Source organism: Lemur catta, chromosome 1, assembly GCF_020740605.2.
Source record: "Lemur catta isolate mLemCat1 chromosome 1, mLemCat1.pri, whole genome shotgun sequence".
NCBI classification, from domain to species: Eukaryota; Metazoa; Chordata; class Mammalia; order Primates; family Lemuridae; genus Lemur; species Lemur catta.
This window is the reverse complement of record NC_059128.1, coordinates 120,293,105-120,321,045: the sequence shown is the minus strand read 5'-3', so window position 1 is coordinate 120,321,045 and position 27,941 is coordinate 120,293,105. Positions and strand designations below refer to the sequence as shown.

Below are 27,941 nucleotides of genomic sequence, written 5' to 3'. Positions count from 1 at the left end.
CCGCGGGCGGAGGCCTGGGGGCGGGGCGCCCCTGCCGGCGCCGGGCCCTTTAGCGCGCCCCGCGCCCCGCCCCCCGGCGCCCCGGCCCCGCCCTCCGCCCCGCCGGCGCCGCGCAGGAGCTGTCCGCGCCCCGGTGCTGAACCAAGATGGCCGGCGGCGGCCGGGCCCCGGCGTGAGCCTCGCTGCAGCCCGCGATGCCCCGGCGCGGCCGCTGAGCCCCACCAGCCCCAGCCGGACCGGCCGCCTCCGGCCCGCCGGCGACTCCGGAGACATGTCTCTGCTCTGCGTTGGAGGTAGGAGGCGAGGCTGAGGGCCGGGAGACCGGCGTGGACACGGGCTGGGCGCAGGGTCCGCGTGGATGCGGCTGGGCTCCAGAGGCTGCAGCCCGAAAACACGCGGCTGGACTTTCGAGGGGGTAGCTCTTGTCCACGCGGCGGGGCGCCTGCGGGGGTGATCCATGTAGACGCGGCTGGGCTCTAAGCGGGTCCTGGTGGCCGCTGCTTGGGGGTCGTACGGACGCGGCTGAACGCGGAGGCCCGTGTGGACGCGGGCAGGCATCTGGTGCTCTACCTGGAAACCATCTAGCCTGGGGCGTCTGTATAGACCGGGTTATTAGGGGGCTCGTGCGGAAGGGGCTGGGCTAGGTAGTTCGAGCGAGTCCCACGGGTAGCTGGAAGGCGTCCGATGCTGTGGGCTGACTGCGGGTCCTCACGGACGCGGACGTGGCTTGGAACTGCAAGGGGAGGCGAGGGAAGGGTTCTCCGAGCCCTAGGGATGTAAAATTTGAGCAGGGGGTCTTGGCCATCAGGACTCCCCCAGCCCCGGTTTGGAGAGGACTTGGGCGTGGAGCGAGACAGGAGACCCCTCCCAAAGTCCAGAGAGAGATACGACTGGGGGTCCGAGGGCGTCCTCCTCCCGCCTCCTCTGGTTCCCCAGACACATTCCCGGCCTTTTCGGCAGGGAGCCGACCGGCGGAAGGCAGTGTGCCCTGGCCCTCTCCGGCCGTCCTCACCTCACCCACTTTGTGCGGGAGGGAGGGAGGGAGGGAGGCGTGGGGGGAGCTATTTTGGGGCCAGAACGCCATCTGCATCGAGGCCCACGCCCAGGCCCACGCTCGGCCTTGGCGTGGGGGCAGGGAGAGAGGCGCGGGAGGGCCATGACCCCCCAACCTTTATGGCTGGGATGGGGGAGAAGCCAGCCCACCAGGACCCAGGCTCCTGGGCGCTCACGTTGAGAACTCAGGCCCTGGGGGACCTTGGGCGGCAGGGCTGGTGGCTGGCCCGGGTTCAAGGCCTACAGAGGTCTGAACCCTGGGGCTTAAGGACTCGGGTCCGCCCCCCTCAATCCTACCCACACGAAGGCTGGGGTGGGGGAAAGGGTGTGTCGGCCCAGCCTGAGATGTCAGGCTTCGGGAGCCCTGGGGCGACGGGGAATAGGGGAGTGTGTGGATGCTGCCTGGACCCCGGGTGCGCAGGCCGGGGAGCCCGGGAACCTCCCCCGCCGCCCCTCCTCCTCCCTCCCCTCCCCCTTGGCCGCTTCATTCACAAACCCAGCCCCGCCCGCTCCGCTCCCCCAGCAGCTGCTTCCCGGCTTTCCGAGTGCAAATCGCGCAGGTCTGGGCCGGTGTGGACGCGGGTGTTCTTAAAGGGACAGGGGCCCCCTTTCTCTGAACCTGTTTCTGCTGGACAGGGCTGGGGGTGGTAGAAAAGGGTCCCGAAGGTCAGAGGTCAACTCATCCAGCCCATGGCCTCCAGGCGTCTGGAATTAGGGGAGTAGGGAAGTGAAGGGAACCCCCCTGCAGCCTCCACAGACTAAGCCTGAGGAGGGGCAGGGAGGGGAAAGGGATCGCCCAGCCCCCTGCTGCCCTGTCCTCCTCCTCCTCTGAGTTGCCTAGCACTTGGGAGTGGCACTGGAGGAGGCCCTCAGAAGTGGGTGCTCCCGGCTGACTCTATCCTCTCTTCACGCCCGCACCCCGCCCCAGCTCACGACCTCCAAGCTGGGCTTCTCTGGAAGGTTTGCCTAGTGGGGGGATCTCACCCTAACTCTGACGCAAACGAGAGGCTCGTCTGCGGGGGTGGCGCAAGGGAGGGCCGGCAAGAAGGATGAGGCTTCCAGAAACAGGCCTGGGGGAAGGATTGTGCCGGATTCCGTGGACCTTACAGGAGGGAGTCGCCTGCAGGGTGGAGGGGGTCGCTGGGGGGGGGGGTGCGATAGGGCCCTGAGGTGTAAGGAGAGCCTTGCAGGCTGGTGCGGGGATGAGTAGGAGGCAGGGAGGGATGGGGATAGGGAAATGCTGGGCGAGGCAAGACGGGGAGGCGGAGGCTGGGATGGCTGGGCAGGGGCGGCTAGGGGGAAGATGGGAGTGGTGAGGTGGGCTGGGCTGGGCAGGAGTGAAGCTAGGCTGCGAGGGGTTTTCTGTGGGGCCAGAGCCCATCCTTGGAACTGAGGAAATACCTGCCCCCCTCTCCACAAGGAGGGGCCCACCCAAGTCTGCCTGTACACACATTCATACCCAAACTGTCCCTGTGGGAACAAAAAGGGTTGAGATCCACTAAGCCTCCGTGCAGACCATGTGCCTGGTACTGCACACGCATGCACACACTTGCGCGTTCACATGCCCGTGTGAACACAGGCATATGCACACACGTGGGACACAGTCTGCTGCCACAGACATGGTCCCTGCAACACAGGCATGCCTGTTTGCAGGAACATGTATGGATGTCTTTGATGCATGTTCACAATACACATGTCACATAAAGATCCCCTCATGCCCTAACACTCAGACATGCCCTCCTATATATCTGTTAAGGCCCCCAGTCCCATGAAACACACCCATATACCCATAAGCACATACCAAGGACAGTCAAAGCAGCCCCTTTAAACAAGTGGATGTTGATATACACATACATTTATGTATGTAGTTGCACACAAGTGTGTACACATGTGCAAGTAAACAAATGCAGCTGCCATAGAAATGTATAGCATGCACATACACAAATAACGACATATGTGTTTCCACCTAACACATCATCCACAAGCTCACACATACCAGCATGTCCCAGATGCAGTCACACCCCACTCCCAGGCCCATATGTGCAGACCCCCACTTGCACTTAAATGGTGCATGTGAGCACATGTCCCTCCATGCTTGCACACATGTATCCATGTGCATGCCCCTGCCTGCCCTCGTGACATGAGAAAACTGCTTCCTGCAAATATTCAGGCAAGCACAGGCAAATGCAAGCTCTTGCGTGCACATGCAGCACCAACACTTGGCAGATCATTCTGTGTAGACCTTGTCTCTGCCTCACTTCATTTCTTTGTCTATGTGGGACCCTGCTGCCTGCCACACTCCTCAACCCTTAATCCACTTGCTCAGTCTTGGCAGGATCTGGAGGCTGTGAATGGCAAATGCTACCTGATTCCTTCATGAAGTCACTTATGTATTTACTCAAAAAGCATTCATTGAGCACCTACTATATGCCAGAGATTATTCCTAGCTCTGGAGACCCAGCCCTACTCCTAGCCACTGTCCATCCCCCCACGCACACACATGGAGTTAGGGTGAGAGAGATGCAGAAGGGTTAAGGGACCCAAGGAGTGGAGTGTCCAAGGCTCTCTTCCTCTGTGAAGCCTGCTCTGATTCCCCCCACCCACACACACATTTGCCTGAGTCTCAGAAGGTGAGGGGGAATAAGCAAAAGGGAGACAGATGATGCTCTCAGTGGAAGGAGCAGCACAGGCAAAAGTATGGGGGGATCAGTTAGTTCCAGACCTTCCTATGTGCCTCACAGCATTTTGCACATGCCACTTGATGTTTCAAAGTCTCCATAAATATCTGGTGAATGAATAACATGAACAAACCCTCGACTGTGTGTGAGGGTGGCTTTGCTTCACAACGAATAATAGCAGCAACAATAAACCCCATTTATGCAGCAGTTTACAAGCATGATGTTGAGGATTTTTATGCCCATGCCCTGTTTAATCCTCACAGCGGCCCCATTTTACAGATGAGGAAAATTGAGGCTCAGGGAGGTTTAACAACTTGCCTGGTGTCACAGAGGCAGAGGGGGAGCTGACTGACTCCACAGCCTGCTGGGGTGGGGAGAGAAGGGTGAGGCCCCTCTCATCCCCCAAACCTGGGAGACAGCCAGTCCCTTCTGTGGGGTGAGAATCTGTCCTGGGATTGCCTTCTTTTTCATGCACTCAGTAAACAGACGTGTCACAATCTCCCCATTCATCACAGCGGTTTCCATGCCTCTCTCCCAGGAAGTCTTCACAAGTCCCTCTGTCCCTAGCTACTCAGTCTCCGATACCACCCAGCTAGGAGGATGTGCACCTGGGTCTTTTTTCCTACCATCCTCATGGGATGCCCTCCAGGGTTGGCTCTGATTGATCATCAGGGTTGCAACCTAGCTTTCGCCCTAAGCTGGGCTCACTTTCCTTCCACATACAAAGGACTTCCTCTGTGGGGTGCCAGGGAGGGCATCCCAGGTCCAGCAGGCCTGGGTTTGAATCCCTCATTCCACCACTTCCTGGCAAGTCCCACATCCTCTCCATTCCTCAGTGTGTCCATCTGTAGAATGGGCACGCTGATATCACCTATCACCCACTATCTAGGTCTGCCAGAACTCTCCAATGAGATGAGACACACAGAGCCCTGGGCACGATGCCTCGTCTATGGAAAGACTGGATAAGTGTGTGCCACAGCCATGGAAAATCAATGATGGTGTTTTTATTAATGGGGACTAAAAGCTTTTTGGAAGGAACTCCATGAGTGTAGGACATTTCCTAAGATCCCACTGTGTGCTCAAGCCTGAGCAGCGCTGCAAGAGGGGGCCCCAGGCTCACGGACAGGAGGAAACCAGGCTCATTGGGAGTGAACAGGCAGTAACGGGGTGTCCAGCACCGTGGACAGCGCCTGCCCGCGCCCTGCGGCTCTCCGCACCATCTCGCTGGGCTGCTGGAGGAGGGAATGACGTCATTCCCTCGTCTACTATTTAATGAGCACCTACTATATCCCGGGCCTAATTCTAAGTCCCACACGGTAAACAGCATACACAGAAATCCCTGATCCCTGGAGCTCTCCCGAGCTGCCGGTTGTTGGTGCCGGCTTTGGGTTATTTCTGTCAATGGACGATGCAAGTCCTCATTTACTCTCCCCCAGATGCAAGGACAGCGGGGCCAACGCCCTTCCTCACAAAGCCCATCCGTCTCCTGCTGAAATGTCCGCTGCTGCCGGCATCGCACATGAAGCTGTCACATGTCCTAGAATCTATTTCCGGATTCTCTGTGCTTCCCCCCCCACACACCCCATGCCAATGCCATGCTGATTTGATCATGGCAGCCCTGGGCAGGTGGGCTTGCAGATGCTTCCCTTGACCGGTGTATCCACCCCCATCCTCCCCCCCCACCTTTCCCCTCCCCCACACTCCCACCCCCACCTAGCAGGTCATGGACCAAGTGCCTCAAGACTGGCATCCCCCTCAATTAGAATCCAGGATTGTAGAATCCTAGAATGCAGGCCAGGGGCACACTTAGAGCCCAACCAAATAATAGAAATAGTGAAGACATTAGTAATAATAATAATGAGGCTACTATTAATCTAATAATGATATGGAAGGGGGAGAGGGAGGAAGAGGAGGAGAAAGACAGGAGGAGGAAGGGAAGGACAGGAAAGCTGAGGCCGGCCAGCTCCCCGCCCCCATTTCCCAGACGCAGGAACTGAGGCCCAGGGCCAGGCAGTCCCCGCGGGGTCCGCAGCCTCAACTCCTGCTCCACCATCCCCAGGTTCTGTCTGGCCCCGGCCAGCACCGGCCTCTGTAGCCGCGTTCATCAGTCGGCGCTGCTGGGGGGCCACACCCGCCACTGAGCACGTGAGCCGCGGTGGCGACACCGCCTGTCACAGGAGGACGGCAGTGTGTCCCCCTCCCCCACCCGGGCGACTCCCCGCCCCCTTCCCACCGCCCACGTTATAAATAGCCTGCGCGTGTGAGCGAAGCCAGCGGGGAGGCGTGGCTCTTCCGCCCCGCTGACCCGCATACCGCCACCCGGCGTGGGTGTGGAGAGGTGGCGGGATGTGACGACGAGGGCGGTGACTCGGGGACTATTTGCTGACCAGGGGAGAATTTGCTGACCAGGGGAGACAGGGCGACGCTTGGTTCTTGCTCTGAGCACACTTCCTCCGCGCCCTCTGGTCCTGGGAACCCCTCCCAGCTTGGGCCCTTTCATCTTCTTCCTCCAAGACCCCTCACCCTGCGTCCCTCCCTCCTCCCCTGAGCCCTCGGTGAGGGACACACATGCATGTACCCTTCCACCTGCGACCGGGGCTGAGGGCCCGAGCCTGGCCCAGCCCACGGGGGGCTGAGGACCCCGCCGGGCCCCCTCTGCGCAAGAGCTGGGGCTTGGGGGGGCGGTGGTGGTGTTAGACCACGGAGGCAGGGAGGGTGACAAGGATGGCAGAGAGACTAAAGGCAAATGACAGCATTGGGGGAAAGTAGAACTGGGAAGGGGGAAACAGAGAGAGACAGGGATGGAGAGAGAGTGGGGAGACTGAGGAGACAGAGAGACAGACAGAGATGGAATAAGGCAGAGATGGAGGCCCAGAGAGAGGGGTTCACTTGCCCAGGGTCACAAAGCACCACTCCCAGACAGAGCCTCTATCCTGCCTGACCTTCCACATGGGTGGGGACAGTACCCGAGTCATCTGCATTTAAAATCTGGGTCTTTCTGGTGGGGAGGTTGGTGTTGGCTTAGGAAGGCACTCCTTCCTTCTGCCATCGGTCCCCTGTCTGTCCGTGATGGGAACAAACCACATTTACTGACATATGTTTGGAGCCACCTCATTTTCCCAAATACTCTCTTCACTGGCTCCATTCAGCTGCTCTCATGAGACAGAAATTCAAGTGATGCAGACAGAGATACAAACCCGAGATGGGAGGCTGCAGCATTTGCCTACAGAAACACGATTCTGCTTCTAGGAATTTATCCTGCAACTTGCACACACTTCAGGAGGGACTGAGACACACGCAGATTTAGCACAGTGGGCAGAGACTGCTACCATTTGTGCAGGAAATAAAATAATGTGCATGTGCACGACTTTGCTGCCTGGCCTAGCTCTAAGCAGAGTGGCGAGGATGTTGATTGCGTCGGGGAGGGGGAGGAAGGGCTGGAGTAGAAAGAGCCTCGTTCTCATTGCGTAGTCTCATGGTTGGTTTGGGTTTTGTGAGATGTGCGTGTTTTGCCTGCACAAAGAAAGGGATTGATTTGGGAAGGAAAAGGGGAGAAGAGAAGGAAGAAAGAAAACAGAAGCATAGGTTCAGCGTGGGAGCAGGTTTTGCGGGGGTGGAGAGTGAATGGCAGAGAAAGATGTGAGGGCAAAAGTGGGTGTGACACTGGGGCCATGGCTCACGCCTGTAATCCCACCTCTTTGGGAGGCTGAGGTGGGGCAAGGGGATCGCTTGAGTCCAAGAGCTCAAGACCAAGCTGGACAACATAGTGAGACCCCATCTCTACAAAAAAATTTAAAAATTAGCCAGGCATGGTGGCATGTACCTATAGTCCCAGCTACTCGGGAGGCTGAGGCAGGAGGATCTCTTGAGCCCAGGATTTGGAGGCTGCAGTGAGTTATGATCATGCCACTGCACTCCAGCCTGAGTGAAAGAGCCAGACCTTGTCTCTTTAAAAAAAATATATAGGGTGTGCGAGTTGTTGACAATGAAAGTTGAATATCACATAAGAAAAGCCAGTACTGAGTGGAAGGGCTTTGAATCCCTTGGGGCTGGCTGTGGGGTTCTGTGAAACCCAGGAAGACAGGACCTTGGGGGGTGCTGACTTGTGTTCGGGTTGCACCTCCCACAGGCAAACTGGGTTGGACAATCTCTAACAACCTTCCAGCCAGGACTGGGATGTCTCTATGTGCATTTTGGGAGCCAGGTTTCTGTCTTGTTCTGTCCCACCTGGCCAAGCCCCCTTTGAGTCATGGACCCCAAACCCTGGGAGCATTTGGGAGGACATACTAAGCCCGACAATTGAAGGAGAGGTCTCGCTGGCCTTGCAGAGGGTTTGGACTCATCGGAGGTTGTCTTTCTCCTCACCCTCCTCTTCACCTCCTCTTCAACTCCCCTTCCTCCTCTGGGGCAATCCTGGAGGGCTTCCTGCTGGAGGCTTCTCCCTCACCAGCTCAGCTTTCTTTTGAATCTTGTCCGCTTGTGGGCCAAGGCACTGCTGGCCAGGGAGCTTGGGGGAATCTGATGGGGACGTGCAGTGGAGGGTGGGGGAGCAGCAGGGACGGCTCCCAGGGTCCCAGTTTCCTGCCACCCTAGGGCTTCCTATACTCATCTGTCTGATGGCTTCTCTCTCTCCCTCTCGTCCCTGCCTCCTCCTCCTTTTTGTCTCTCCTCCTCACCTTGTCTCTTTGTCTCTGTCTCTGATGTTACTTCTGTCTTTGTCTTTCTTGTTGTGTCCTGTTTGCTCTCTCTCTGTCCGTCCTGCTTTCTGTTGTTGTCTTCTCTCCCCCTCTGTCTCTATCTCCGTGTCTCTGTCCTCTCTGTCTCCCTCACTGTATGTCTCTACCTTGGTGTGTCTCTCTGCATCTCTGTGTGTCTCTGTCTCTCTCCTGCCCACATCTGCCCCCGACCCCGTTCCTTATCTCTGTCTCTCTCCACAGTGAAAAAAGCCAAGTTTGATGGTGCCCAAGGTAAGTGGCCTCTCCTCCTGTCCTGTTCTGTGCTATCTGTCTGTCTGTCTCTTCGAGAGACTGGGCAGGCGTCTGGGGTTTATGTTTGCAGAGCACCTGGTAGGGGTGTCCGAGGATTAGACGAAGGGAGGGCAGCCCTCGGCCCTGGATCCCAGCAGTCAGTGTCGGGGGTCCCCAGGGCTCCCCAGCTATCCCCGGAGACGCTCGCAGGGATGGGGCCCTTCCCAGGACCCTAAGAGGCAGGGCTGGGGACGCTGAGCTTGTGAGACCCAGAGGGGTGGCAGGAGTTTCTTACAGTCACTTTTGTTCCCATCAGTGGGAAGCCTCTGTGTTCCTGGCGGAAAGCCAAGGCTGTTGGACACGGCCACTCCTAAGCAGCCAGCGGGCGTCACTGCCCTGTGCTCTGAGGGGGGGCACAGAAGTGCTCTGGGGGATGAGGACGGTCACCTAGAGCTTGGGAAGGGACACTGGAGAGTCTCTGAGCCCCAGCGCTGACCCTGCTCTCATTGCCGCAGAGAAGTTCAACACGTATGTGACCCTGAAGGTGCAGAACGTGAAAAGCACGACCGTCGCTGTTCGCGGCAGCCAGCCCAGCTGGGAGCAGGACTTCATGTTGTGAGTCGCCCGCCTGGCATCGCCTTGCCCGCACAGCCCAGTCCTCGCTGGCCCTGGGGGCAGAGCCGGCCACCTAGGAGCCCTTTCCTCCCCGACCAGCCCATCACCTCCGCCCACAAAGCGAGTCCCAAATCCAGTCGCTTCCCTTTGTCTCTGGGGCCACCAGCCAAGTCCCTGCTGTCCGCCAGCCTCCGCCCTGGCCTCCTGTGCCATCCGCCTCCCACAATCTGTTCTCCTCCAGGCAGCGAGGGGGATATTTTTAAAACTGCAAATCACATCCTGTTGCTCCCACGTTCCAAAACTGTCCGTGGCTGGTCGACCTCAGAATAAAACCCACACTCCTGCCCACAGCCCCACCAGCGTCTCTCACCCTCCCGCCTTGCTCACCTGCCCTGGCCACCCCCCTCCTCTGCACAGTCCTCTAACACACCCACTTTTTCCTGCCCCAGGGCCTTGGCACTTGCTCCCCCTGCTCCACTGGCTCCTTGTCCTTTGGGTCTCAGCTTGTGTCACCTCCTCAGTGAAGCCCTCCCTGACCACCTCCCCCAAGCTGCGATTTCAGCACATCATGTTCTTCCCAGGCCTAGCCATCAATTGTTAATCATTTCTATGGGTTTTCACATTTCTGGCCATATCTGCCAGGCTATGAACTCCAGGAGCGTGGGGCCAGGTTAGTCTCTGTCCTCACTGTGACCCCCATGCCACAAGACCTGGCTGGCATGCAGTAGGTGCTCAACTAATATCTGTCTATTAACTGAATGAATTAATGACCTGGACCTGCGCCTCAGCTGGAGCCACGCAGGGCCTCATGTACCCCATTTACAAACCGCTACTCTGACGACACCAGTGACATGTGCCGTGGCCTGTCTTAAGTCTTTAAATGCTTTTAGTAAATCAGCATTGCCCACAACCCTGGGAGGGGGGAGTGCTGCTGTAATCTCCACTTTACAGATGACAAAACAGAAGCCCAGAGAGGCAAAGCCACCTGCTCAGTGTCACACAGCATGTATGTGTCACAGCTGGAATTTGGACCCAGGCAGCCCTCAACCCCCAGGCTATGCCTCAAGGACAGCCTGGCTGGGCACTGTCAGTGGGGGACATGAGAGACCCCAGAAGAGGGACATTTTAGGAATGAAGGGGGGAGCCTACAAATTCTAGGCAACATGTGAATGGGAGGGGACCAGGTGGTCCCCAACTCACTGAAAGCCAGTTACTGAGTGACCAGATCACAGTCGACAGATATATTCAAAGACTGCATTCCTGAGGACAGATCTTTGGTAAGCTGGCAGATTCAGTGAACTGGACAGTCACCAAGTTTCCCCACCCCCCAGATAGGTAGATTCCAGATGAGGCCTGGAGGGACAGTGCTTGGAGGTGGGATCGTGCATGTACCCAGGAGTGTCCTCACCTGATTAGATGATGATGACACTGGGCAAACCAGTGGTGCCCCAGATGCCCTCATCCTGGGACAAAAGGGAGCCATGGAGGGTGTTTGAGCTCCTCCCTCACTTATCCAGTGTTGTCAGAGGCTGAGGGCTCAAGGAAGGACCTCGAGACGAAAGTACAGGAGCTGTGTAACATCTGTCCCCACCCCTTCCCTCCCAGCTTGGCATCCTGGTTCTTCTGTGATACCCTGAGCCAGTAACATCCCTCTATGGCCTCAGTTTCCCCTCTGTAAAATGAGAACCACTCTGTTACCATCCTGGCTGGCTAAGGACTCACCCAGGACTGGGTTTGGATTGCTGTGTGCTGTGTGTCCTCAGGCAAATGAACTAACCTTTCTGAGCCTCCATTCCCTCCCTCCCGCTCCCTTCGTGTCCCCTCTCCTCTTTCCACAGTGAGATTAATCGCCTGGATTTGGGGCTGACTGTGGAGGTGTGGAACAAGGGTCTCATCTGGGACACAATGGTGGGCACTGTGTGGATCCCACTGCGGACCATCCGCCAGTCCAATGAGGTGAGTGGTGTGCAGGATGAGAGTGGGGAAGGAGTGCCTGGGAAAGAACCAGATACCAGTGGCCTGAACAAGATGGACATTTGTCCCCCATCCCCTGATGACATCCATGTAGACATCTGAGGTTGCCACGATAGTTCCAAAGTCACCAGGGCCTAAACTCCTTCCACCTTGTTGCTCTGCCTTCCTCCCTATGTGGCTTCCACCCTGTGGTCCAAAATGGCTGCTTGAGGCTCACCACTGCCCCTGCATTCCAGCCAGGGAAAGGTGGCAAGGGAAGGGGCCCACCGTCTCAGTGGATGGCCCAACCTGGAAGCTGCTCAGTTCACTTTGCTCACATCCCATTGGCCAGAACTTTGTCACATGTCCCCACCTAGCTGCAAGGGATTCTGGGAAATGTACTCCTAAGCTGTGCAGCCCTGGGCCCAGCTAAACATGTTTCACTATGGAGGAAGGAGAGAAGGGATAAGGTGGACAACTAGCATTTTGTGCCCCAGGTGGGCAGCAGGGGAAAGGTTACGCCAGCACAGAGGAGGGTCCTGGACAAGAACCCTGGCCCCTCAGCCCTCGTGTCACAGCCAGCAGGCAGTGGTCATGTCTGTTAATCTCCTTTCTGTCCCTATACCCCAACCTTCACCCCTCACAGATTCTAGCCTCTGAACCTTTGCATAGGCTGTTCCCTGAGCTTCAAGCATCCTTCTTTCCGTCACCCTCTAAGCCCAGCTCCCATGTCCCCTCCTCCAGGAAGCCCTCTCAACTCCCTCCTGGATCCCTCCCTCCCTCTGGCCTAGCCCTGACCTCATGGGGCTGGACGTGCCTGTATCCAGTTCAGTTTCCCAGGACTATGGGCTTCTCCGGGGCCAGGCTGGTGGCTAGGACCCCTTGGGGACCCTGGTATCACCCATCATGAACCAGGCATGGAGGAGACACAAGGGAGCATTTGTTTTTGAATGAATGAATGGAGAGGGAGGAAATGAGTGCAATAGTCCAGGCAAGTGAGTGCAAAAAGAAGCCTTAGGGGGGACCCAGAGTTTCCTCAGCAGAAAGCAGATTCCACTGAAGATCATTCCCATTTGAGAAATGAAGAAACGGAGGTTCAGCGTGGACCCCACTTTCTCAAAGGCTCACATCTCTAAAGGAGGGGGATGAGTCATTCCCTGGATGAGAGGATCAGGGCTTTCGTCTGAAGTCAGAGTCCTATAACCCTCATCGGAGGCAGGGAGAGGCCGTGCAAGGCTGGGACCCCTCCTGCCTAACCCTAAAGGGCCCTCTCTCTGGGGCTCCTCATGTGTAAAGTGGGCACATGACCCCGTTCTCAGGGTAGGGGTGGGGGGCCATCTCATGGGAGTAGGGGGCCCGCTGGCCAGTGTGCAGCAGGTACCTGACCCACACACCTCCCTCGGCCCCCAGGAGGGCCCTGGAGAGTGGTTGACACTAGACTCCCAGGTCATCATGGCGGACAGCGAGATCTGCGGCACCAAAGACCCCACCTTCCACCGCATCCTCCTCGACACACGCTTCGAGCTGCCCTTAGGTGAGTGCCAGGGACCCTTGCCCAGCCCTGGCTCAGCTCCTGGAGAGTTTCCTGGCTTGCAGCAAGTTGGCAGGGACGGAGCCTGCTGCACTCCGGGGAGTGGCAAGTGCTTCTCAACTCCCTGGGGCTCAGGTCTGAGCTGTCCTGACTGGTTCTTGGTGAAACCTTAGGCTGTAGGGGTGAGCTGGGGATGGACAGAGACAGAGAGACAGAGAGACACAGGGACATGGAGAGAGACACGTGGAGACAAAGGCAGAGAGCAGAGAGCCCCCTCTGCCTTTCCTGGAAGCACCTCCACATTTTCCTTCTAGAAACTCATGGCTTCCCCACCTTGTGATTCTGGGCCCATCTCTTCTCTTCTTCCGGTCATTCCCAAGGCAGCTTGGTGTGGGGCGGGGGCGTCAGGGCTGCCACCCTGTCCCCCTTCAACTCCCCCTACCCTCCCCAGCCTGGATCCAGCCCAACCCCCTCCCAGGCTTTGCCAAAGACCCCGGAAGCCAGGGTGGGGTTGGAGCTCTGTAGACCTGCAGGAGGGAGGCTGAGGGGCGAGGGGTGGGGGGTGGGGTGGGGGGGCTTCCAGCCTCACGGCCTGGGCTCCACTTGCAGACATTCCCGAGGAGGAGGCCCGCTACTGGGCCAAGAAACTGGAGCAGCTTAATGCCATGCGGGACCAGGATGAGGTGAGTGTGCGGCTGCGGCTGCTTCTCCCTTGTGTCTGTCTGTCTCTCTGTCTCTCCACGTACTTCACTCTCCATCTCTGTTTCTCTCTGAGCTTGTCTTGCCCCACGTCTATGTGTCTCACTCTTCGTAACTCGACCACATCATTGACCCATGTGGTCCAGTCTCAAAGCAATCATGGGCTCTGGGAGCATGCAGCCCACCAAGGACATAATGATTCCAGTCCACTCAAGTTCTGCATTTGCCAGATACCCTTAAAAAAAAATACATCGGCCCTGGCAGAGATTCTCATATCCCTTCCTGCCCCACGCCCCTCAGCATCTCCAGGGACACTTGCAAATTTCCTGAAAGCTCCCCCATCCCCACCACCCTAACCCTGTCCCCCTGCTGTTCCATGCCATTCCCTTGCTTCCTGGCTTCGTATCACAACAGTTCAAAGACCCAGTGAGGCCCCAGGAGACAGTCTTCAGAAGGTTAAGGTGGGGAAGAAGCAGCAGGCAAGACAGAGCACTCCTTAGGGGAAGGCACGAGGCTCAAAGAGGCAACGTTCACGTGTCACTAATTTTTGTCCAACCTCCTCCTCCTCTTCCCTTCCTTCTGCTGCCTGCTCAGCACGCCCCCATTGCTCTCATGGATGTCACTTTTTTCTGTCTCTGTTTCCTGCCATCTCTCCATCTCTCTGTGTGTGTGTGCCTCTCTCTCTTTCCCAACACCTGCGTCCTCCTCGCCAAGAAGGAGCAGATTTGGCAGGTGGGGGAGTCAGGATGGGACAGCACAGAGCCATCCTGGTCCCCTGACTTGCGGCCCCACTGAGATGAGCCCTCTCTCCCTCTCTCCACCTCAGTATTCATTCCAAGATGACCGAGACAAGCCTCTGCCTGTCCCCAGCAACCAGTGCTGTAAGTGCCTCTTGCTTTCTCCCTGGGCGTCCGCAGAAGCCCTCGCCCCTCCCCTCCTCACAACTGCTCTGTCCCACCAGTCAGTCCCCTCCAAAGACACAAGTCCTAAGAGTACACAGTTCCAGCACGTGGAAAGAAGAGAGCTGAGATTTGGGTTTGAGTCCTGCCTTGCTACATGGCCACAGGTGTGCCCGTGTCCCTCTCCAATCCTTAGGGCCCCTCTCTTGCAAATGGCACATGTGACAGCTCCCTTGCTCTGAGGGCTGTTGGAAAGTCCCGGGACATCTCGAGGGACAGAAACTACTTTGCAGACACTTCCCTGGATGTGGGCCTGTAACTTAGTCAACACGCCGTTCATGGGCCAATGCAGCCCCACGCAGTCCACAGCCAGGCAGCACAGGCACATGCCAACACTCCCACGACACACAGGGGCTGTTTCACAAGCCCATTTTCTTAGAGAAAGAAACTGAGGCCCCAAAGAGGAGAGGTGACTTGCCCAAGCCCACACACCCGGAAAGTGGCAGAGCCAGGATTTGAACCCAGGTCTGCGGCCTCCATGTTTGCCTCTCTTGTCACTGCACCCCATGAATGGTGATGATCACGTTCTTCCGCCCACCCCCTCCGTGAAGGCCGGAGCGGCCCTGTGGACACCGCGCCCCAGACCAAGTCTGCAGGGGCCAAGCGCTGTCGCCCTCCTTCAAGGCGCCCGGTCCCCTGGGGGGGACAGAAAGCAGCAAACCATGCAGCCCCCGGCAGAGCTCCCGCCTGCTGGCACCTACACCCCACTTCACGGCTCCCTCTCCTCCTCTCCTGTCCCTCACAGTCGTCCCTGTATCCGTGTGTCCCCCTCCATGTGCCCAGAACGCTGGTGACGGTGCCTGTGGGGGGCGCAGGGCTGGGGAACTGCAGCCGGGGGGCCCTGTCCCCACACTGACTTGGGCTGTGGTGCGGAGAAAGCCCCTCGACTTGCCCGGCCAGGGCGGGGTGGTCGCTGCCCGGAAAGAATCGCAAGAGCCCTCCGTCCCGAGTCGTCGAGGGGCTGTGGTGGGGACGGGCCCTGCGAGGAACACCCGTGCGGGCGCAGGGACGTCAGGGGCAGGCTCGACGCGGGAAACGGAGGCCGCCCTCAGCACTGACCTCCCAGGCCTCCACAGGGTGTTTGCCAGCCCGTTTCCCAGAGGAGGCGCCACGGGTCGGAGAGCCGGTCCCCAGTGCCCGGCGCCCTCAGCGCTGGGTGCCTCCCCCGGGCCCAGACGCTCGAGGCTGCGTGGCTTGGGGCGGCTCGGCCCGCCTCTCTGAGCCGCATTTCTCGCCCTGTAAACGATAAACCCAGCCGGCAGGCGTTTGGGGCTCAGGGTGTCCAGTCCGGCGTCTTTCCTTCCCCGTGACCGAGGGCCTGGCCGGGGACCGCTGAGCTCAGACTTCAGGGCCGCTCTGTGGCCCGATGGAAAACGGGGACACCCGCCCTCCTCCCACGCAAAGGCCAGCAGCAGAGGCGACGCGGGGCACGCATGCGCATGCGGGGCAAGCAGGACTCCGGCCCTGGGGCAGGGGGAGGAGAAGGGGAGAGCGAAGAGGGAAGGGCCCCTCTCCCCGCGCACCCTCTGTGGCTCCGTTTCATGTCTCTGCCCTCTCTTCGCAGGCAACTGGAATTACTTCGGCTGGGGCGAGCAGCACAGTGAGTACCCGGCCCACTTCGGGGAGGCTCGTGGGGGCGGGCACCTTGGCGACCCGAGGCCCCCACCCGCAACACAGGGAAGCGAGGAGCCCACGGCTGTCACGCTGGGGCCTGAGGGCTGGAAAGACCCTTCCGCCCAGGAGCCCTGCTCTGTGGGGGTGGGGCAGGCATTGGGACCAGAGACCTGCCCCTGCCTCCCCATGTACAGTCTCATTTCCTCTCCTGTGACCCCTCCCCGCCTTTTGTCTTCCCACCCCGCCCTTCACCTGGAAGTGTGAAGGCCAGAGGGTGGCGGGTGGGGAGGGGTCTCCAACACAGAAGTGGGGCAGGGACCCTCAGGGAGATAGCACTTCAGGGACTTCAGCTCTTAAGTCCCCCCAACCATATGCATGCCTTCCTTCATTTGCCACCCCCACCCAGGAAAGCGGGCAAGCCATGCACACACCCCAATTTATTTTTTGTAGAGATGCGGTCTTGCTCTGCTGTCCAGTCTGGTCTCAAAATCCTGGCCTCAAACGATCCTCCCTCCTCAGCCTCCTAAAGTGCTGGGATTACAAGCGTGAGCCACACCAGCCAAACTAAATGTCCATTTTTCTCTCTTTCTCCCATATCATGCCCCTTCTAGAGAAATCCAGTCCTCTAGTCCGATGACGAATCTGCCCTCTTCTCTCTCCTCCCCCAGCTAGGGGACTCCTTCGCTCCTTCCCCACGTCCTGGTGGACAAGCATAACTCCAGGACCAGGGAAACTGTTTACAGACACTTTGGCCCACTGTAATTTATCAAAACCAAGTTGGTTAAAAATCAGTTCTGCCACAATAGGTGTTTGGCAGACAGGGCAGGCCTCCTAGTGACCAGTGTGCCAGAAACAAACAATACAGTCAAAAGCAAAGACATTTTTGGGTAAAACCAATGTGGCTAAAGCTGATAATTGGGTCAAAAAGGAAAGACAATTGAGCTAAAAGCAGACCATTTGGTCACAACAAAAGTGGCTGAAAATGAAGGCAATTTGGTCAAAAACTATTTGGTGAAAAGCAGAACTAAGCAAAAGCAAAAAGAATCCAACTAAAAACAGTTCGCGACTCATAAACAATTTGTCAGAAAAAAGAATAATCGGGTGAACATGTACACAGCTTAACGTGATTTGGTTGGCAACATCTCAGCCTCGTCAAGGACGATTTAGTAGAAAGAATGCTGATTTGCCCAAATACCGAAAACCCAGATAATTGGGAGGAAAAACAGTCGATCAGAGAGGCGTTTACCCAGAGCATCAGATTGTTGTCCTGTGTGGCAGGGTCAGGATAAAAAGCTTGCAGGCCATAGTGGCCTAGGTCAAATGAGAAACCAGGAAGCAGGGTGACCTGATAAACTCATCTTTGCTAGCTGAACATGAATTTAGGATTTTTCTAAAAGCAAAATAACTCAGGGAATGAGTCAAAACAGCTTTGTCCATCTAAGTATGAAATTAATTTTTTGATAGCTCACCACATTAAAAAGATTTCAGCCGTATTTTTCAAACATATAAACATGTACTCAATTAGCTGAAAAAGAATTAGAAAGTTAAAATCATAAAGTAATAAATATACACAAATATCTGGCAAATGAACAAAAATACTCAAAGACTTTTATAATGGTACAAACCAAGCCAGGCGCAGTGGCTAGTGCCTGTAACGCCAGCTACTCAGGAGGCTGAGGTAGGAGGATTGTGTGAGGCCAGGAGTTCGAGACCAGCCTGGGCAACATAGTGAGACTGCATCTCTAAAAAACATTTAAAAAACTTTTTTTTAAATGGTACAAACCACTCCTTGGTGCATAAAATTGTCAGTCAATAAACCCCACTATGGAAGTTACTGTGAACCACCCTATCAGGATTTTATGTTTTTTGCAGGCTATTTATTTGCAACCCAAGTGTTGTTTTCTAAATAAATTCTCTCCTCTACCACAACAATCTAACATCCTCTGATGCTGCCAGCAGCACTCACAGCCTCTCCTCTAAATGCAGCAAAATTCTGAAGGTCCCGCTCACTGGCCTGAGATTTTAAGGTCTCTGCTTGTAAAAAGGTCTCTCCTCCCTTTTCCTGCACGTCTCGTGCTTTCTGCGGGCACTGCGTTTTGCTTTGCTTTCAAAACAAAGATAACTTTGTCATTTTTAGTGCTAAAAGTAACATGTGTGTTACTGAAATCATTTTTTCAGAAGGTTCAGAAAGGAATAAAGAAGAAAAGGTACCATCCCCAAATACCCCGCTACCCAGATATGTTGCTTTTAGAATTCAAATTTTTTTAAGGGTTTAGGGAATAAACTGTTTTTTTGTTTTGTTTTGTTTTGTTACTAAGGAAACCAAACCAAAATAGCCTTTACTTCTTATTAAACCTTTGACGTTTGGCAACTCCACCCCATTCCATTGCAGCGATAGATTCTGGGTGTGTGGTGGTCTTGCCAACCCGAGAATGTAATCCTTTTTGAGGGAGGTGGCACCTTGTCCTAGCGCCTTCTTTGTTTTTGCGCATGGTAAGTTCAGGTCTGGGGTCCTTCCCCTCGAATATCAGGAAATCTTGTGAGGGTTAAAGGGCATTTACCCCACCTTGTCCTCCTGATCTCCCTCCAACTTCTCCCTGAATGTATATGTGACTCCTGTCATGGAAAACTAACTGCCTGATGGAAAAATCCTGTCTCATTTTCAGAGAGCCTGAACTTTAGCAAAGTGCTTCCTCACGTGTGAACTGAAGGGATGCCCTCTAATGTGTCCCTGTTTTCTTTACATTGTAGAGCCTACTCTACACCCTAGACTCTAGGTCCAATTTGACCTACATAAGGCAAAGCAAAGTTTTCACCTCCCTTGTTCTAAAGTCTATACCTCTATTAACATGACCCACAATCATTCATCCATTCTGGTAAAAATTTCCCTTCTTGGGTTAGCCACACCCTCAGTCTGGGCACCTGCATTGGCCTCTGTCATGTGCTCTCTCCCTTCTGCTCATCTTCTCCCCTCACCTCTTCTCTCTTCCAGACGACGACCCCGACAGTGCAGTGGATGACCGTGACAGCGACTACCGCAGCGAAACAAGCAACAGCATCCCGCCCCCCTATTATACTACATCGCAACCCAATGCCTCAGTCCACCAGTATTCCGTCCGCCCCCCGCCCCTGGGTTCCCGGGAATCCTACAGCGACTCCATGCACAGTTACGAGGAGTTCTCTGAGCCGCGGGCCCTCAGGTAGCTGCCACAGAGTGGAGTGGGTCTGTGTGTGTGTAAGGGCCCTGCTCCGTCCCTGGAGTGGGGAGAGGGTGGGGCTGGAGGTACCTGGAGGTAGAGGGTGGCACATCTAGGAGAGCAGAATCTGTGCTTTTCTGTGGGCAGTAGAGCCCTTTCTTTACCTAACACCTTGCCAGAAAGTTCCATGACCTTCGCTGGGTGCAGTGGCTTACGCTTGTCATCCAGCACTTTGGGAGGCCAAGATGGGAGGATCGCTTGAGGCCAGGAGTTTAAGACCAGCCTGGACATCATTGTGAGACCCCATCTCTGCAAAAAAAAAAAAAAAAAAAGAAAGAAAAATAAGCTGGGCATGGTGGCACATGCCTGTAGTCCCAGCTACTCGGGAGGCTGAGGCAGGAGGATCGCTTGAGCCCTGAGTTCAAGGCTGCGGTGAGCTATGATTGTGCCTCTGCACTCCAGTCTGGGCAAGCAGAGTGAGACTCTTTGTCCCTAGAAAAAAAAATTCCATGAGTTTGATAAAAGGGATCTGCTTTGGCTAAAGAAGGAAGGAAGTCCAGGCCCCTGAGAAGTTCTCCTGAAATATGGGGGCTTCTTGTTTCTCCCCTTAAAAGCCCCTGGTCTCCGTGTTCTCTGCAAATGGGCGGGAGAGGGCGTGGATGGGGAAAGAGATGGGGATTAACGGGGGCAGCGAGGCACAGTGATGTGGAAAGACCTTAGCAGCTGGTGGCCCTCAGCAGAGGGCGGCCTGCACAGCCCTCCTCCGTGTCTCCTGACCCTGTGTTCCAACCTAGCAGACACGGGCACGGTGGCTTGGGAGCTGCCCCAGGTCAGCCCAGCCACCATCACTACCCCCTTGAAACAAGGCTGTCCCTAGACCTGTCGGATAGGTGGGTCCCCTGACCCACGTGGACCACACCTCTGCCTGGTGCTGTGGACTGGTCCTGGGAGTCAAAAGCCCATCACTGCCACCCGTTGTCATTGACCTGATCACCCATCCCTGGCTTCTAAACAGAACAATGACAAACATGATATTAATTAGGTTCAATATTTGTAAAGCACTTAGGGTGGTGCCTCCAAGTGCCGTGTACTGTTAGGTAAACAGAGAGCACAAACAATGGTATTTAGAGCTAACTCTCTGCCCGGTGCTAGGTCAGCATCTTCCCTGCATCGTCTCGTTTCATGCTTTGCATTGGGAATAGTATTGGTCCCACTTGACAGATAGGGAACCAAGGCACAGAGAGGTTAGGTCATTTACCTGAGGTCACACAGCTGGAAATCATTGTAAGTACTAGCAATTAGGATGGACCTACTGTATGCCAAGTAGTGGCCTGGTGTGATTTCTGGTCATGGTCAAAATGTTTGCTCCCTAAAGAATGCATTTCCTCCGTTAAAGGGTGAGCAGGAAGGAAATTTTGAGTACTCTATACTCCCTTGGTATTGAGCCTATACTTCTATTAATATGACCCAAATAGATCTCTTTAAGATAAGCTCAAGCCAGGTGTGCTGGTATGCACCTATAGTCCCAACTATTCAGAAGGTTGAAGCAGGAGGATCTCTTGAGCCCAGGAGTTGCAGACCAGCCTGGGCAACATAGTGAGACTCCCTATCTTAAAAAAAAAAAGAAGCTATTACGCTTAGTTCACACACACACCAGGAACCCCTATTATGGCAAGACCCTGATATCTGGGAGTGGGAAGTTAGCCTATATCTTAGATCCAGGAGTGAGGTGCTCCTGTCAAGTGTAAAATTTAAAGAAGTGGCCAAAAAAACTCAGTCATCAAGATAAATAATATTTTAGTTTAACATTTTAAAAGACCAAAATGAATGAAAAAAATCCATGAGAAAAAAATTCACCAAAATGTACTTTTATAAGAGTGAATTTTATTATATGTAAATGCTATTTCAATAAAATGTTTAAAAATCCATGATGAACAAAATATCAACATTTTAGGCAAAGACAGGATGTGAACCTGCATTTGCAGGATGCGACTGCACCCTGATCCCTCTCCCGCTCGGTCTGGTCAGTAAGTAAGAAAGACAGTAACGCTAACTGAGCGTTCCGTATGTGCCAGGCATTCCAACGAGCCCCAGCTAATTTACTGAATCCTTAGACAGTCCTGTGATGTGGGATTTACCTCTTTGTGGATAAGGAAAGTGAGGGGCGCAGTGAATGGCATCATCCTCTTGGTCGGAGAGGTTAAGTGAATGTCTCAAGGTCACACAGCTAGGAAGTGGCTGAGCCAGGATTGGAAGGTGGTCAAGCAGGGTTCAGAGCACACGTCCACAGCCAAAATGCCCCATTTGCTCTCAGCACTAAAGAAGTCATCAGTAACTCACAAAGTGACCCTGCAAGGTCCCACAGATGGACAAAGGCGCTATTCCTTTCCCATCCTGCAGCAGCAACGCTGGCCAAGGGGATTGTCCTGTTCCCTGGGCTCCCAGCGCACCTCCAGTGGTGGCTCCCTTAGAACCAGCTGATGTTACTCTAGGTCCCGAAACTCCCGGGCAACACACACTGATCAAATAAAGTCACTTAGACTCCTGAACTTCGGACCTTCTCTGAGCCTTGATGAGGAGGTTCTTTACACAAACCAGTGTGTGCCTGTGGCTGAGATCTGCAGGAAGCCTCACAATCTCCTTATTTGTAGTGCGGTGAGAAAACACTCTGTAGATGGGCCATCTTTGTGCCATTGAGATAAACTGAGCCTTCAGAGCCGTGCTGTGCAACATGGTAGCTGCATGTGGATTTTTTAAAATTAAATTTAGATTAATTACAGTAAAATTTCAGTCCGTCTGTTGTACTAGGCACGTTTAACCACCATGTTGGACCAGTGCAGATAGAAAACATTGCCATCTTTGCAGAAAATTTTATTGGATAGAGCTGTGGAGGGTTTGAGTACAATGTAATTTATAGAAAACTTTCATAAGCTTCCCACTCAATCTTTAGCATCAAAATATTTTTTTGCAGGTATGGAACAACTTTATTTTGAATTTTCCTATAGTTTTTATATATCACATAAAGCTTTATAGTTTATAGACACAACATTTTAGAAGAAACATTTTTAAAGATTGAGCATTGTAGCTGGGTGTGGTGGCATGCACCTGTAGTCCCAGCTGCTCAGGAGGCTAGGACGAGAGGATCACTTGAGCCCAGGAACTTGAGTCCAGCCTGGGCAACATGATAAGACCTCATCTCTTAAAAAAAATTGAGCATTTTATCTAGCCTTTTTATTTTTTAGGTCCGAGGAAATGAAATGAGTTACTCAAGGTAAAACATTTGGTGGTAGAAGTGGGAGTAGAATCCAACTTGCCTGGGTTTACCCGAGCATTCTTCCCACAAACCCTGTGCACTTGAGCCGCACTATGTTCTTAGGCTGAAAACAAAGAACTACATCTCTTTTTACTTGCGTTTGTGACTTCCTTGTTCAAACTCTCTTCAGAGGCACTGTCCTCCTAACAGCTTCCCTCCCATTTCTGCAATTGATACGATCTTTAAAGCATGGTTCATTTGCATAGAACACTGGCTCAGACTTAAGCGGTTATCCGAACAAAGTTTCAACACATTGGAAACAGCCGAAAGGAAAGTAAGACATTAAATGTTAATAAAATATTAACTCTTGGAGAAATAGGAAATCTCTTGGAGCAAAAGAGCAGGAAAGAGGTAGATCATAGCATCATCTGCAGAGGTGCTGGGAAGTGTGGTTGTGTAGAAACATTTTCCTTAGAGGGAAAATTGATTCTCTGAGACTTTTTCTTCTGTGGGGCAGTGGCGCCGTGGCCCCCACCATCTCTGTGAATGTCCGTGAGGCTGGAAAGCACAGAGTGGGTGGTGCCCATCTTACAGATGGGGAAATTGAGGCCCACAGGGCAGGAACGAGTTGCCCACGTCTCAGAGCTGCCTTTCCTGGCCACCCCAGCCATGCTGCCTGGTTCTGGGTGATACTGGGCTCTGAGAGGCTGGAGAGGACAGAGCAAGACATTGACATTCCTATCCCGTAGGTCAGGGCTCTGTTGGAGGCAGGGCCAGGGCTGGACATCCTGGCGGTGGGGGAGGGCAGGAAGGGCTTCCTGGAGGAGGGTGCATGGGAGCCCACCTTTGAAGGATAAACACACATCTGGGGAAGGGAAGGGAATTCCAGGCAGAGGCAACAGCTTGGCTGAAGGCTGAAGGGGTGAGGGGCCGGATCATGGAGGACGGCCCTTGAGTGGCTAGCTCAAGGGCACGGGAGCCAGGGAAGGCACCTGAGTGGGCTCAGAGCTGTGTTGGGACCCAAATGTCAGAGCTGGGGTAGGGAAAGTCTCGGTGATCTCCAGGTCCCACCCCTCAATTTGAGGGGAGGAAGCAAAGCGAAGCTTGGCACGGCTCGTGTGGTGCCCGAGGTGGCCAGTGGGCACATCTGGGCCTGTGTTTCGGATCCCACTTCCAGGCTGGTCCCTCCCTGGGGACCTGAGAATGTGCTGGGGTGGACTTGGGGGTAGTCCTGGCAGAGGGAGGTTGGAGTCCTTTACAAACAAATAATGCTTCCTGACCTCCTGCATCCCATGGTGCTGTTTGCGAGGACAGGCACTAATTAAACACATGAGCTAGCGAATGGGGCTGGAGGGAGAAACCTTCGTTTGAAATTCCTACAGCACCCCTGGGGCTGGCTAGGGAAGGGGGTCCCAGGCACTGAGAGCACAGGTGGTGTATAATCAGGGAATGCGAACGTTTGTTGAGCGACTGAATGGATAGTTAGAAGAGAGCTGAGTGGTGGCCCCCATGTCCTCCCGCCTGCCTTTGGGCAGAGAGAGATGTTTCTTCCCAGTCACGCTGCGCACGATTCAGGGTAGAAATAAGGAGCATATAACGGGGGCCTGACCTGGCCAGAGGTGGCAGCCTTTCACCCAAGGAAGTGATGATTCCATGGGTTCCCAAGGATGAGCAGGAGCTTGCCAGACAAAACAGACAAAGGAGCGGGCAGAGCAGGTGCAGAGGCCCCAGGGCAGACACAAGTTTAGGATGTTGGAGGAACAGGGAGGAGGCCGGTGTGGCTGCCGTGGAGAGAAATGGTAGGGGGGGTGGGGGTCGGAGGGTACGGACCACATGGGGCTAGAATGGGTTTTATTCCAAGGCACTAGGGAGCCACAGCAGGATTGGAAGGCGGGGGGATGTGGTTGGATTTATGATTTTAAGGGGCCCCACTGTGGCTTCCAAGGGAAGTGGGGACCACTGAGAGCATCCTGCAGAGACAGAAGAGGCTGGAGCAGGGTGGGGCCCAGGGTGCAGGGGAGCGGGTGCATTTCCCACACATTTGCTAGGTGGAGGCGAGGGCGCCCACCACAGGGTCAGCTGCGGAGGGCGGCTGAGGCCAGCAGAGGAGGATGGTGGCTGGAGGGATTGGGCAGTGGGAGGACCATGGGAATCCCAGGTTGGAGTCGGGGACACCGAAAGCCAGGCATGTCCACATTCAAGTTTCAGGAGCACTAGGTGTCCGAGGGGGACATGGCAAGGTTGCTGATCTGGGTCCTCAGGTCTCTTGTCTCCCCTGCCACCCACCGGACTGTGACTGCCACAAGAGCAGGATTCATGTCTCTTTTGTTTTCTGGCATCTAGAGCAGGGCCTGGCACACAGACGGTGCTTGGTCAATGCCAAGGGAACGCCTAGGTGATAGAGTCTGTGTGACGGGGCTTGGGCAGGTGGCCACTCGGTGCTGCAGCCCCTGAGCCCCAGCCTGTCCCTACAGCCCCACGGGCAGTAGCCACTATGCCTCCTCGGGGGAGCTGAGCCAGGGGAGCTCGCAGCTGAGCGAAGACTTCGACCCAGATGAGCAGAGCCTGCAGGGCTCAGAGTTGGAGGATGAGCGGGACGGGGACTCCTATCACTCGTGCCACAGCTCGGTCAGCTACCACAAAGACTCGCCGCGCTGGGACCAGGACGAGGAGGAGTTGGATGAGGATTTGGAGGACTTCCTGGAGGAAGACGAGCTGCCCGAGGATGAGGAGGAGCTGGAGGAGGAGGAGGAGGTGCCCGATGATGTGGGCAGCTATGCCCAGAGGGAGGAGGCAGTCGTGGCTGAGCCCAAAGACTTCAAGCGCGTCAGCCTCCCTCCAGCCTCCCCGGAGAAGGACAAGGCCCCCATCATGCCTGCTGAGGCCCCCAAGCCAGCCACACCCGATGAGGTGCCTGTAGCTGATCAGGCACCGGAGCCCGAGCCCTCCAAGGCTGAGGAGAGGTAACAGGAGGTGGCCGAGGGGTCAGAGGGGCTGTCACAGGTCATGCAGCTGGTGGGGCTGGGATGGGGCCAGCGTGGACCTGGGCAGTTGCGGGGGTTGAAAGTTGTCACAGAGCCATGGGTTTATTGAAGGGATCAGAAGTGGCAGGGTGAATTGGGGAGGTCAAAGATGGCTCAGTGGAGTCATGAAGGGCTGTCAGGGGTCGTGACCTTAGGAGGTGCTGGGGTTGGAGAGGTCACAGGGCTTCGGGAGGATCCTGTGCAAACAGGATTACAAAGGGTCAGAGGGGCTGAGAGTGGTGAAAAGACACCTTGAAGGTGTCAGGGAAGGGGCGAGGGGCACTGAGGTGGGCCAGAGGGGCACAGGTGGGTCCTAGTGCCTCTGAGGGGCCAGAGAGGCCCCCGGGGAGGAGGCGCACATCAGTGGGAGGGCAGAGGTCAAGGGAAGGTCAGAGTCACGGAGGGCTGGCCTTGGAGCCTCTTGGTGTTCCCTGCCTTAATTTCAGGCCGCGAGAGGATGAAGAAGGCCAGGAGGGTCAGGACTCCATGTGCAGGGCCAAGGCCAACTGGCTACGAGCCTTCAACAAGGTGCGGATGCAGCTGCAGGAGGTGAGTGAACGGGAGGGCCCCGCCACGCCCCCACCACACCCCACCTGGCCCCACCCAGTGCTCCACCCATGCCTGGCTTGGCCACACCCACTGTTCCCACTCAGACACCCAGCATGGCCACGCCCAATGGCCCCACCCACATCAGATTGGCCACACTCAACACTCCACCATGCCCCACCCACCCTTCCCAGGCTACGCCCACACACAGCTCATGCCTTCCCCATGCCCAACCCACATCCAGCCTGGCCACGCCCAATTTCTCACCCACGCCCAGAGTGGTCATGCCTAATGCCCCCAGCCCCATCCAGATTGGCCATGACCAACTCCATTCCCACACCTTGCCCATGCCCCACCCACCCTGGCCCCACCCACAGTCTGGTCACACCCATGCCCTCCCACACCAGCCTAGTTATGCCAACTCCCAGTCCCTGGACACCACACCTGGCCTGCCCACACTATTCCCATACCCCTCCCACACGTGCACTGGCCATACCTACACCCCACTCCCACCCGACCTCATCACGTCTGCACATGCCCATGCCCCCATGCTCCCTGGCCCTGTCTACACTGAGTCCAAACCTGGTTGTGCCCATTTACCCACCGGCACCCCATCATGCCTGAGCAACCCCCAGCCAGGTTCTTCCTTGGCTCCACCCATACCTGCCTGGCCCCGCTGTGTTACTGGATAGGGGGATGTGAAATTGGGGAGGTAGGGTCAGACAGACACAGTATGATAGTACTCCTCCCCATTCCTGGCGCAGCCCCTGCTAATATGACCTTTCCCACCTACAGCTTGGCCCCACCCATCTCCAGCCCAGCCTCCTCCCCCATGCCAGCTTGGACTTTCTAAGTGCAGGGGGGCAGAGGCAGCTGGAGCTTTTAGCTGAAATAAGGCTACAGCCATGTTAGGGGTCAATTTATGGCTAAGGATGAAGGTCAGGGTTAGAGCCACAGTCAGAGATCAGAGGTCAGGGTTAGAACTGGTGTTAGGCAAAGGGGTTAGCACATGGGGTCAAAATGGAGGTCATTGCCAGAGGTGGGGAATGGTCTGAGGTCAGGTCAGTATGGGAGAAGGAATCAGGTGAAAAATAGAATTAACATCAGAATCAGGTGGGGCGTGGTGGGTCACGCCTGTAATCCTAGCACTCTGGGAGGCCGAGCCGGGCGGATTGTTTGAGCTCAGGAGTTCGAGACCAGCCTGAGCAAGAGCGAGACCCCGTCTCTACTAAAAATAGAAAAGAAATTATACGGACAGCTAAAAACATATATATAGAAAAAATTAGCCAGGCATGGTGGCACATGCCTGTAGTCCCAGCTACTCGGGAGGCTGAGGCAGTAGGATCGCTTGAGCCCAGGAGTTTGAGGTTGCTGTGAGCTAGGCTGACGCCACAGCACTCACTCTAGCCCGGGCAACAGAGTGAGACTCTGTCTCAAAAAAAACAAAAAAAAAAAAAATCAGAATCAGGGTGACCATTTAGATGGGCAGCAGAGTTGAGGCCATTCATTTATTCCTTGATTCATTCAGTTCACTCCTGGGCTAGGGACAGAGCAGTGTTGCTATCCAGGGTGACCTTCCAAACTGAAGGCCTTGCTCTGTTGCCCAGGCTGGGGTGCCATGGCACATCATAGCTCACTGCAGCCTCGAACTCCTGGGCTCCAGTGATCCTCCTGCCTCAGCCTCCCGAGTAGCTAGGACTACAGGTGCCACCACCATGCCTGGCTCATTTTTTTTTCATTTTTTTAGAGATAGGATCTTGCTGTATTGCCCAGACTGATCTTGAACTCCTGGGCTCAAGCGATCCTCCCACCTCAGCCTCCTGAGTCACTGGAATTGCAGGCATGAGCCACTA

General features: G+C 55.3%; 1 protein-coding gene across 4 annotated transcripts in view; it reads left to right on the top strand.

Annotated features, from left to right (window-relative positions):
* The first annotated feature begins 271 nt into the window (after positions 1–271).
* Positions 272–27,941, top strand: part of UNC13A (unc-13 homolog A) — a 60,642-nt gene continuing 32,972 nt past the window's right edge. For all 4 annotated transcript variants that reach the window (XM_045553259.1, XM_045553264.1, XM_045553257.1 and 1 more), the window contains exons 1-11: positions 272–293; positions 8,669–8,698; positions 9,214–9,313; positions 11,152–11,269; positions 12,677–12,800; positions 13,407–13,480; positions 14,323–14,377; positions 16,020–16,055; positions 19,062–19,269; positions 24,994–25,482; positions 25,983–26,091. In XM_045553259.1, the coding sequence (XP_045409215.1) occupies positions 272–293; positions 8,669–8,698; positions 9,214–9,313; positions 11,152–11,269; positions 12,677–12,800; positions 13,407–13,480; positions 14,323–14,377; positions 16,020–16,055; positions 19,062–19,269; positions 24,994–25,482; positions 25,983–26,091 (1,365 nt within the window). The remainder of the gene's footprint in view (positions 294–8,668; positions 8,699–9,213; positions 9,314–11,151; positions 11,270–12,676; positions 12,801–13,406; positions 13,481–14,322; positions 14,378–16,019; positions 16,056–19,061; positions 19,270–24,993; positions 25,483–25,982; positions 26,092–27,941) is intronic.